This window comes from Elephantulus edwardii, unplaced genomic scaffold, assembly GCF_000299155.1.
Source record: "Elephantulus edwardii isolate Elephantulus edwardi_28Jun2011 unplaced genomic scaffold, EleEdw1.0 scaffold00278, whole genome shotgun sequence".
Classification (NCBI taxonomy): domain Eukaryota; kingdom Metazoa; phylum Chordata; class Mammalia; order Macroscelidea; family Macroscelididae; genus Elephantulus; species Elephantulus edwardii.
The window spans coordinates 1,476,643-1,488,955 of record NW_006400028.1 but is presented as its reverse complement, the minus strand read 5'-3'; the positions used below and the strand labels follow the sequence as shown (position 1 = coordinate 1,488,955).

The 12,313-nt window shown below is 41.1% G+C and overlaps 1 protein-coding gene across 1 annotated transcript; it reads left to right on the top strand.

Annotated features, from left to right (window-relative positions):
* The first annotated feature begins 1,992 nt into the window (after positions 1–1,992).
* METTL7A (methyltransferase like 7A) lies at positions 1,993–10,107 on the top strand. The gene is made up of 2 exons (XM_006900232.1): positions 1,993–2,490; positions 9,871–10,107. Exons 1-2 carry the CDS (start codon positions 1,993–1,995, stop codon positions 10,105–10,107), a joined length of 735 nt encoding a protein of 244 aa, XP_006900294.1.
* Positions 10,108–12,313: the final 2,206 nt, after the last annotated feature.

The following is a 12,313-nucleotide window of genomic DNA, read 5'->3' as shown; positions in this document are numbered from 1 at the left end:
CAGCCTTCCATAGTGGTTACACCATTTTACACTCCCACCAACTGTGAATAAGGGTTCCAGTTTCTCCTCAACCTCACCAGCATTTGATGTTTGCTGTTCTGTTAAATTTTGCTATTATTACTGGGGTGAGATGATATCTCATAGTTGTTTTGATTTGCATCACTCTTAGAGCTAGGGATTTTGAACATTTCTTCATGTGTTAGTTTGCCATTTGAATGTCTTTTTTTGGTGAAGTGTCTGTTCATATTCTGTGCCCATTTCTCAACTGGGTTATTTCCCCAATTTATCTTATTGTGGTACTCAAGTATTTTATAAATTCTAGATATAAATCCCTTATCTTGACATGTCATTACCAAATACTTTTTCCCAGTCTGTGGCTTCCCTTGTTACCCTGTTGGAGTATTTTTTGGATGTGCATAGGGATTTGATTCTTAGATGGTCCTATTCATCTATTTTATTCTCTCCTGACTGTAGATTTTTCAGGCGAGTTGGAGGACTGTTTATGTTGTGGATTAGGACTTCTAGAGTTCTTCCAAGCTTTTTTTAATGACGTTTACAGTCTTTGTTTTTAGTCCTAGGTCCATAATCCCCTTTGAATTGGTTTTTTTGTATCAAGTGAGGTGAAGATCTTGCTTGAGTTTTCTGCAGATAGTTTTCCAATTTTGCCAGCACCATTTGTCAAAAAGGCTGTCGTTTCCCCACTTAACTGATTTCATCTCCTTGTCAAAAATCAGTTGACCATAGGTAGATGGGCTGATTTCTGGATTCTCAATTCTATTCCATTGATTTATGTGTCTGTCATTGTACCAGTACCACACTGTCTTGACCACCAGGGCAGTGTAGTAGGATTTGAATTCAGGGAGTGAGATGCCTCCTACCTTGTTTCTCTTTTTTAAGGAGTTCTTTGCTTATTATGGGCCTCTTTCCATTCCAAATGAAACGGGAGATTGCCTTTTCCATCTCGTTGAAGAATGGAATTGGTCCAACTGTGCACTTTAAATATGTGGTTTATTTAATGTTTGTGCTTTCTTTAAAAAATTGTTTTAAGATTAAGTAGATCATAGTCACGAAAAATGTGCATGTTACAGCAAATAATGCAACAGCAGTACACATTATCACTTGGTTTAAAAAGCAAATTATTTCATAATTTTTTGTTTCCCTGGTCACTGTATAAACCATGTTTTCTGAATACATTTTCTGTATAAATCATGTATTTTCTGAATACATTTGGCTCTTAAAAGTGAATATTCTGGAAACCATTTTGATCTAAGTTAGCAGAGGAGTGCGGGTAGCTGGAAATAGTTTAAGATCGGAACTTCATCTTTAAAAGATGGGTAGACCAAAAAAAAAAAAAAAAAAAGATGGGTAGACCAAAACAGCCATCTTATTTACAAAAAAATAATGCTGTTGATTTCTGAACGTCTGAGAGCTCTGCTCAGATTGCCAAGAAGGCATTTTGGTAGACTGTCCGGCCACTTCGAAAGTATTAAGTGGGGAGAACTAGGCACCTTGAGAAGTTAGGAAGGGGGCAGTTGTGCTAAGAGATCTTGGCAACCAGCGCCAAGTTTTAACTAAGCTCCACCCACAGATTCTGTTGTGTTTAGATGTCGCAGTCCTGGACTGCCAGGGTCGCTAGAAGGGCGCAGTGCCTGTAAAACTCACGCAGGAAAACAAAAAATAAACTCTAAACTCAGAGAAGAGGACGTTGGAATCGCTTTGGGAGAAGCAATCAGCTTTCCTTCTAAAGCCAAACAGCAAAACTTTTCGTTTTGCTTCATCGCAAAAGAACGAAGTCCACTTGTGTGAAACTTCTAGTAGACGAACCAGGGACCTGCAGCCCACAGCCCGTCCGGCCAGGCGCTTTACGCAGCAGGGCGCGTTCTGGCTCCGCTGCAGCTGATTGGCTGTGGGGCGCGGCCAGGAGCCGGGTGCTGCAGTTAAAGGAGCCAGAACTCGCACTGCTTCAACTGCTGCTCTCTCTCTTCTGTAGCGATGGCGCTTTTCATCTTCATTCTTCGGCTGATTCTCTACATCCTGGCACTCCCCATGTACCTCCTGAACTTTCTGGGTGTGTGGAGTTGGATATGCAAAAAATACTTTCCCCACTTCTTGGTAAGGTTCACAGTGACGTATAATGAGCGCATGGCGAGCAAGAAGCAGGAACTTTTCAGCAACCTGCAGGAGTTTGCAGGCCCCTCCGGGAAGCTCTCCCTGCTGGAGGTGGGCTGTGGCACCGGGGCCAATTTCAAGTTTTACCCACATGGATGCAGGGTGACCTGTATTGACCCCAACCCCAACTTTGAGAAGTTCTTGATCAAGAGCATCGCGGAGAACCGGCACCTGCAGTTCGAGCGCTTCGTGGTGGCTGCCGGGGAGAACATGCACCAGGTGGCCGACAACTCCGTGGACGTGGTGGTCTGCACCTTGGTGCTGTGCTCGGTGCAGAACCAGGAGAAGATCCTCCGGGAGGTATACCGAGTGCTGCGGCCGGTGAGTGAGGGAATGAGGGAATTGGAGGAGGGGGTGGTAGCAGCGGCCACTGTCGCCACCACTATTGATTTCATATTGAGCAGACATTCTGCCTTAAAGAGTAACATCACACTGAGTTCGTGGTGGTAGAATATTTTTTTTCGGGGGCGGGGGGAATAGCAATATTAGTGCAATGCAAAATTTAATCCATGTCATTGAATAGTATGTGGGAGTTGGTGGTGAATGTTTTACTGTGTTTATTTTTACCATAGTTTCTAAAGAGAAAAAAATGATACCACTTTAGAAGAAACTGTTGAGTTATAAAATCTTGATGGGAAGAGGACCTGGGAAAAGAATTTACATAAACATGTAAAATTCCTGCCTGCAAGAGGATAAAAGTACTGTAACCAAGGTTTATAAACAAACTTGAGAGAAAGAAGTGTTTGTTAGGAGGAATGATACACAAAATTCCTTTATATTAAAAGATATTACAAACCGGTTGGATCCATAGGGTGATATATCAGTAAGAAAAACACAAGAGAAAAATAGGTAAAGCACCAAGAATGTAAATGTTAAATGGTCACTTATATATAAGAATGTACTAACTTGGTCACAAAGATCAAATTCGATTCCGTTTTTACCTATTTTATTGTCAGAGACTTTGAAGGTTGACAGTGTTGTTGAAGATTTGGGGGGAATGGAGGTCTGCCCACACATTGTAAGACATATGAAGTACTTTAAAATGTGCTGCTTCTTGGGAGGTTAATTTGATAATATAAAAAGTTAAATTGAACACATTCATTCATCCAGCAATTCCATTCCTAGGGATTATTCTACAAATAGGTAAGAATTCATCTGAGTTCATGTGAAGGGTATTGATTACAGCAGTATTTGTAGTAACACAAACTGGAAATAGCCTAAATATCTAACAATAGGAATTCATTGTCACGTGATATAAAGGATTACTGTGCAGAGTTCAAAAGAAAGGAAAATCTGGATATATTGACAAGGGTGAGACTCTTTAGGAAATATCGTGAAATGAAAAAGCAGTCAAAACGCAGAACATTATGTAGAATTTAATCCCATGTACGTACATGAGGGAAAAGATAAAGATAAGAATTACTAATTCCTATGTAACAGTAATTTATATTAACATCTACTGACTGAATCAAACGAATAATGATAAAAATGTTCCCGTGAGTTCAGTAATGCTTTTTGATGAATTTGCATTTGTATTATTATTTTATATTTATATAGATACACAATTAATGAAAGAAGTTTTTAAAAATGGGAGTTATGGACAAATTATCATGATACATGATCATCATGGGAATGGAACTGGATCTAGGGGTAGAAAACTTACTTTCATTTTGTACCTTATACAGAATTTGACACTTTGTATATGAAACTTTCACATATTTTATAACAACCACTATTATTACTACTTTAAAAAATTGCTGTTTTTATTACATATGTTAAAACATCTTGCTTAAAATAATTTTATTCTGTAATAGGTTTAGTATTTTTCTCTTCTGCCTTGCCCAGTGCCAAGGGTGTTAAAAAATTTGCAGTTGGCCATGCAAGGCATAACAATTGGTCTCTTCCTGGAGCAACCCAGGAAGCAGGAGAGGCAGGGCTAAGGAGGGATGGGATGTGGGGCTACTTGCTCCATAAGCAGCTACCTGCTCTCATAGTTCCAGGAGGACTTGGCTACCATTACTGAATATTTTGATCAAAGATTCCATCGAAGGTTCCTGACCAAAAAGGGTAATTCAGTACAGAATTTCACGTTTTTATGGACTCCAGACTTTCTGGAGTCAAGGAGGCTGGATGAACCCCTGGAACTATTGCTTTGAGATAAACTTTAAGCCAAAAATAGCCCCTGAAGTCTTTTCCACCCCCACCCCGCCAGGTTTTTCAAAACCAAACCATAGTTTAGATGATGGAATGTCTGCCTTAAAAATTAGTACTCTTAGGGAGCTCTGGTGGCTTAGTGGCAAGAAGCTTCACTACAATCCCGAAAGTGTGTGTGGTTTGAATCCACCAGATGCTCCGCTGAAGAAGGATGGGCAGTATCCTTCTGTGTCAGTCAAATCTGACTTGACAGTACACAACGAGAAAATTTTTTAAATTGTACTCTTTCTGGGTCTATGTAAATGGAGTCAAACTGACAACAGCAAGGCAAAAGATTAGCTAGAAACCTTTGAGGGCAGTGAGAGGATGTTAATGGGTGGAAGAACAACTCAGAGGAAAGGTTAGAAAAATGATTGCCAACTCCAAGAAGGTAATCAGTGCCACTGAATTATACACATGGAAACTGGTGAAATAGTGTGTGTTTAATTGTTTGTCATCAACAACAACAAAACAATATAAATATTTTAGAAAGTAAAAGGGGAAAAAAAGACAGCCTTATTCTGAACAAAGTTAACCATACCAAAATGCACACATTTGACTTTACTATTCCATGCGAAAGAGATGTCCCCAGTGTTCTTTTCTTCCTTTTTTTATTTTTATTCTATTATTTTGTGAGTGTGTACCATCAAATCGGATCTGACTGGTACAGGAGGAGACTGTCCCTCCTCCAGCAGAGCATCTGGTGGGTTCAGATCACATACCTCTGGGATTAAAGTGCAGCTTCTTGCCACCAGGCTGCCAGAGCTACCCACTCCCCCCGCCCCACCCCCCAGTGTTCTTTCCTAATAGAGGAAGTTTCTCAGGAAGAAAGGAACTTGGAGATAGGATTTAGCTGCAGTAATAGAATCCTGTCTTTGGCTGGCTGTGTCTGCATGGTGCAAATGATTAACGCATTCAACTGTTGAGAAGTTTCAAGTTTGAGTTCACCTAGAGGTGGAAGGCCTGGTGAAAGACTCTCAAACCAACTATTGTAAACCCCATGGTGTATAAATATGGGGTCTCCATGAGTTAACAGTAAGGTGGCATTGGCAACTGACTTTTTGGTCTTTGGTTCAATAATAGGAAAATAGCATAGTAAATTAGTAAGAACAGATTCTAGTGAATGCTGAACTCTGTCTTAAGGGTGGGCACTAACTGCATATGGCTAGATGTTTTATAAACAGTGTTAATAATTTCACAGCACTTCTGCAGAGTCGGTCATTATAGTCTGTACTAATAATACATTTAACTATTGTGTACTGTAGAGTGAGAACCCACTGGTAGCTGACTCTCCAGCAGCTTTTCAGAGGCAGTTAATCACACAGCAGGAAACTGACCATCTTTCTCCCCTGGAGCAGCTGGTGGCCTTGAACCTAGTGCGCAGAACACCTGAGGTCAAATCCTTAATGCCTGTGACACACCCATTCCTGCTGCTGTTACCGGGAGCTTTATTCTATTCTTGTTTAATCCTTACAACAGTCCTTTGAAATAGATACAGTGAAGCCCAAGGAAGCCAAAACTCAGGGATCCACCTTATTTTTCTGGGTCTTCCAAGTTTCTCTTGTCTTTCTGCCTTTGACACAGTACAGGCTTCACTCATTTTAGTAGAGATATTTGAGTTTTCCCTGTTGTACACATTTCTGCCTTGCACAGTTCAGGCTTCTGCAGGTTTTACTGTATTCATGTAGGAGACAAGGTTGAGAGATTTAGCCAATTGTTCCCCAACAATTTAAACTCTTTAATGTGCATGTTCTCACGACCATACTGCAGTGCATATAGTTGGAGCTTTTTTAATCTGACTTTGACATTTCTGCCACCTTTGTTGGCTGTGTACTTCCCTAACCACTGGGATTCCTATCTTGGCTTCCTTTTCACCTGTGTATACTTGGTGGGCAATCTCAAACACCCCAGTTTTTCAGCCGCCACGTGCACATAGATGGAACCCAAATATAAACACCTAGTCCAGATCTCTCCTAACTTCAAGCCTTCCCCTGTGTGTAATCATCTACTTGACAGTTGAGTGGATGGCTACTAGGCAACTCAGCTTAACATGTAACAAGAGGGCAGCAGCTACCATCTGTACTGGACTCTCCTCCTTGACTCTTGACTCTTGACTCTTGATTTCCTGTCTCTTGACCTTTCTATGAGAGGTTTTTTTCCTATGGGATTTTTTTAAATCATGAAATTCTAGGTTTTACAGTCCTGAACTACATTTAACCATATTCTGATCAAATATCTGTAGTGTGTATACATGACAGTGAACATAGGGAGCTCTAGTAGCCTAGTGGTAAGAAGCTGCGCTGCAGACCTAAAGACATGCACTTTGAATCCACCAGCAGCCCTGCAGGAGAAAGATGGAAATCTCTTGCCATGAGATTAACTGCCTCTGAAAACCCTTTGGAGGGTCAGCTTTGGGTTGGTTCCGACTCGACAGAACACTACCACCATTGTACGTAACTCAATCAGCATTTCCTGCTCATATTCCCTCCACGCACTTTCCATTAACTGCTTCATAGAAAGATGCAGTGTTCCAGCTTTCTGTACAATATTTGAGTAGTATATCATAAAACTAAACATTTGAGTGAGCATTTGAGAATGAGAACATCAACAAACTACAAACTGCCAACTTGTATACATATTATAGCGAGCACTGGTGGCCTAGTGGCAACAAGCTGCAATCCTGAAAGGGACATAGTTCGAGGCCACCTGCTGCTTCATGGGAGAATGTTGGGCAGTTTCACCCAGTGCAATTAACTGACTCTGAAGAACTGCAGCAATCCCAAAGGCACGCAGTTTGAATCCACCAGATGCTCCATGGGAGTAAACTAGATAGTCTGCTCCTGTGTAATTAACTGGCTCTGAAAACCCGCTGGAGGGTCAGCTGTAGGTCAGCTCTGACTCGATGGTACACAACAACATACATGTTATACTTGTATACAGTCATCACTCTCATCTCTCATGGCTGTGGAATTGGGGTGGAGTTGGATCTGACTCATTGCTCACCCTCTAGTGGATTTCCAAAGATAAAAAATGCAGGGGAGGAATTGCCCATCTTTCTTCCTTGAAGCCACTGTGTATTCGGACTGACAGAAGCAGCACAACTTCCTACAGACTACCCCAACAATAAATAACATTACCGCTGAGTCGGAGCCAACTCACTCATAGCGGACCCTCCAGTGGGTGTTCAGAGGCTGTAAATCATTTGGGAGGCAAGTGCCCCTCTTTGTTCTTCTACTAATAAGAGGTAAAACGCAAAAGACCAGTAAACTTTTATAAAACACTTGATATTTGTTAAAAATATTAGAGATAGGAGGCACATTTTATTAAAGGAAATACCAGGTTTTATGAAGATAAACGTATTGACCAAAATAGAAATAAACAATATTGGTATGAGTATAAATTTGATAAAACTTTTCCAAAGGGCAATGATTTATACCAAAAACTTTAAAAAGGCATAGACCTGAAACTGAGTGCTTTTTTTAAAAAAAGAGTTGTTTTGAACAATCATTCACATTTATAGTCATTGTATTCCACATACATATGTTTAATTTGTGTACATTTTGTTTTGTTTTTCACTGCAATTTTTATTTGGGGCAAATTTTTTTTTATCTTTTGTTTTATACAATTTCCATACATATATTTTATATGATTTGTTACTATTGATCTATGACTTTTTTCACTCTATCTCATATCTCATCAAGTATCCATCGTCCGCACTTCCACTTTTGAACAATTTATATACTTGGAAATAATTGGAGGTGGTCACAGATACTTATTGATAAGGTGTTCACTGTACCACAGAGCAGTGAAAAATTTGTAAATAACCTAAATTAAAATCATCAAACAAGAGATGGCACTTCAAGTGTAAAATATTGTGAAGATTTTAAAAGTTGTGCTTCAAAATAATATCAAGATAATCCGAACTCCAAATCCACTTCCATGGAGTCAATGCTGATTGGTGGTGACCCCTCATCAGGTTTCTGAGGCTGTGAGTGTCTGTATGAAAAGACTGCTCATGTATGGGTCTGCGTCTGGATTTAAATCTCTGACCTTCGGTTCAGCACCCTAGCACATAATGTACCAAAGCCAAACCAAAACCCACTAAAGCCAGACTACACCACTGCCGTCCAACTGGTTCTGCCTCATAATGACCCTCTGTCAGTTTCAGAGACTATAAATCTTGATTCCATTGGAATCCACCAGCTGCTTCATGAGAAAAGGATGGGCGGTTTCCTCCTGTGCAATTAACCGCCTCTGAAAACCTGCTGGAAGGTCAGCTATGGGTCGGTTCTGACTTGATAATACACAACAACAACATACATACATACATATTATATACCGTCATCATTCTCATCTCTCACTGCTGTGGATTCAGATCTTTCAGTTAGCAGCCTGGCATACTGGGCACTCTGCTGCCAGGGCTCCTGACCTATTAAAAAATAGAAATAAAGGAAAGTAAGTCATAAAACAATGCATATTACTGTACCTGTTTTAGGAAGATATGCATATCCATGTACAAGTATACACAACAAAATATTAACAGTAGTTATTCATAGATGAGGGGCATGATGATTGGTTTTCCTTTTTAAAGCTTTTCTGTGTTTTTTACAGTGAACCTGCTGGAAGGTAGAACTGGCCGTCTGTGGAGTCAGGTGGCCAAAGTATTCAGAGCCGGGTTGTGAAATGTACAAACTGTGACCTCACAGGAGTTTTTTGTTCCCTCCATTTCCTCCTGTATGAAAGCAGGAGTAGTAATAATGCCTATTAAACTGACTATAGGGCGCTCTGGTGGCACAGGGTAAGGAGTTACACTGCCAGCCCAAGGCGCACAGTCAAATCCAGAGCTGCTCCATGGGAGAAGGATGGGCAGTCTCCTCCCTTGTGAGCTGCAGCCTCTGGAAACCCACTGGAGGATCACCTGTGAGTTGGTTCCAACACAATGGCACATAACAACAATTTTGCAATAAAGATTAAATGGTTAAATCATCATATGCATTAAGGACAACACCCGGCATGCACTAATGCTTAAATGATAGCTATGATTATGCATTACTTTTATGATCAGAAAATATATTTTAATTTCTTAAAGTTGATCATAGCATGGCAGCTCTTTCTGTAAATTTGAGGGAAATGGAACAGCTGACCATAAAGTATCTTAACTCATTGTCATCTCATACATTCCCACTCAAAGGACCCCTGTAGGACAGAATAGAACTGCTTCATACTGTTTACAGAAGTCGACTGCCACGTCTTTCTCCTGCAGACCACACTTCTTGTTGTCAAGGCAGAACTGACCCCTAGCTGACCTTCCAGCAGGTTTTTCAAGGGCAGTAAATCACATGGGAGGAGACTGGCCACCTCCCTTCAGGGGCAGTCAGTCTTCATTTACCCACCTTACTGTCTTCTCATGAAGTTGATCTAAGGGCCCAGCAAAAACTGAAACATGAATCATCTTATATACCTGTTTTCCCCAAACTAAAAATTTCTTCAATTGGTTTTCTTTCTCAGGGAGGAGCTTTTTATTTCATGGAACATGTGGCAGCCAAGCCTTCGACCTGGAACTACTTCTGGCAACAGGTCCTGAATCCTGTCTGGTTCCTTCTGTTTGATGGGTGCAGTCTGACCAGGGAAAGCTGGAAGCCGCTGGAGCGGGCCAACTTTTCTAAGCTGAAGCTGCAACACATACACGCCCCGCTGACCTGGGAGCTGGTGCGGCCGCACATCTTCGGATATGCTGTGAAGTAGAGCCGAGAGGGCAGTAGACAGAGTGCCAGTGGCGCTTCAGTTGTACAATTAAAATGCTAATTGAGAGAAAGGAAAACCTCTGTTTTCAGTTAAAGTTGAATCTGTAAGTTTTCTGTTATAGTCCATATTTTTCTGTAGTATTCTGTTATAATTTCTCCTATCTCCCAAAGAATTAAAAACAACCAGCTCTGAGCTCTCCCTTAATGGAAATAATGAGCTTTCATCATTGAAGTCCACCATTATCCCTGAACCTTCCCCTATTCAATAATGTCAGACGTGTTTCCAGTTATACATTTATTATTCACCAACAGATTTTAATGCTACCTTCTTTTGTGAGCTTATTTCTAATAAGCTGTTAAATTACTCAAAGGAAGATTGTTTTTTTTTAAAGGGAGCAGTAAAAAATCTTAATCATTCACCAACTGAATAAACTTGAAAAAAAATTCCTATCTAAATAGCATAAGTCTTTCTGAAGAAGGAATCCAAGTGTGTTTGTCATTCTTTGTGCCACTGGGGAGGCTTTGGGAATTAATGTTAGGAGGATGCTACACCCAAGTCTGCTCAACTTTGTTGTTTTTATTCCAGCACCCTGCCAAAGTTTGTGGGTTGTTTTCTGCATTCCAATCTTTAATCCTTAAGATAAAGATTGTACTAGTCAGTCTTAAAAATAAACCCACCAGAAAAAAACAACAAAACCCAACCCTCTTTGACAATTCTAACTCATGATTCTGTTGTTGGTTTTATGTGCCATTGAATCAGAACCAACTTATAGCTGACTCTCCAATGGGTTTTCAGAGGCAGTTAATCTCATGGGAGGAGTTAACCTTTCTACTGAAGAGCAGTTGTTGGATTTGAACCCTGTGCCTTTGGGATTTCAATGCAGTGTCTCACCACTACGCTACCAGAGTTCCCTTATGATGATGATGTGTGACATTCAACTCTTAGCCAAATCCTCCAGCAGAGAGTAGATTGACATTCTTCTCCCGCAGAGCAGCTGGTGGATTCAAACCATGTGCCTTTAGGATTGCAGTGCAGCTTCTTACCACTAGGCTATCAGGTTCCCTAGAGTTCTCTCACAGTGACTCCATGTTGTCGTGTGCTGTCAAGTTGCCTTCAACTCATTGCAACTCTTTGGACAGTAGCTATGAACCCTGCCCTATCCTGAGCCAGTCTGTCTCTGACACACCGACACCCATTATCCCAGTTATTATGTCAATCCGTCTCATCCAGGATCTTCCTCTCCTGAACTGTCCCTCCACCCTTCCAAGCATGATGTCTTCTAGGGACTGGTCTCTCCTGGCCGCATGCCCATAGTATGTTAGAGCTTCAAAACTCTAATAGAATAGTGGGCAATTTCCTCCCATTCCGTTTACATCCTCTGAAAATCCACTGGAGGGTCAGTGATGAGTTGGCTTCACCTCAATGGCAATGAGTGAGTGAGTGAGAGAATTTTCATTGAGGACCTGAAGCACTTGCTGCAGAAGGTCAAGGACTGCAGCCTTCAATATGGATTGAAGTTCAAGAAAACAAAGATTCTCACCACTGGGCCAATTGGCAGCATTATGATAGATAGTGAAGAGATTGATCATTAACAGCTTCAGCTTGCTTGGCTCCACAATCAACACTTTTGGTACTAGCAGCCAGGAAATCAAAAGATGAATTGTACTGGGAAAGTCTGTTGTCAGAATCCTCTCCAGAATAGTGAAAAGCAATGGTCTAAGTCTGGAGACAGGTGCACCTGTTCCAGGCCATAGTCTTTGCAATTACTTTTTATGCATCAGAGAGGTGGACAATGTTTAGGGATAATAGAAGGAGAATTGATGCCTGTCAGCTGTGGTGCTGGAGAAGAGTGTTGAATATACCATGGACTGCTAAGAGAACAAACAGGTTTGTCCTGGAGAGGTTGAAACCAGGCTGCTCTTTGGAGGCAAGAATTCTTTGTCTGAAGCTTCGTCTGAAGTACTTTGGGCATGTTGCAAGGAGGGACCAGCCCTTGTAGAGGGATGTCATGCTTAGAAGGGTGGAAGGACAGCACAAGAGAGGAAGACCTTCAATGAGATTGACTAGGGCAACGGGGGTAGGTGTGTTGTAGACAATAAGGTTGGCTCAGGATAGAGCAGGGTTCAGGGCTTTTGTCCCTATGAGTCACAAGTGACTTGACAGCACATAGCAACAACAAATTATTACAGAAGCAGACTGCCACATC

Coding starts and splice junctions, on each gene's coding strand:
- METTL7A (XM_006900232.1), top strand. CDS start 1,993: ATGGCGCTTTTCATCTTCATTCTTCGGCTGATTCTCTACATCCTGGCA. Junction 2,491..9,870: donor TATACCGAGTGCTGCGGCCG/GTGAGTGAGGGA, acceptor TTTCTTTCTCAG/GGAGGAGCTTTTTATTTCAT.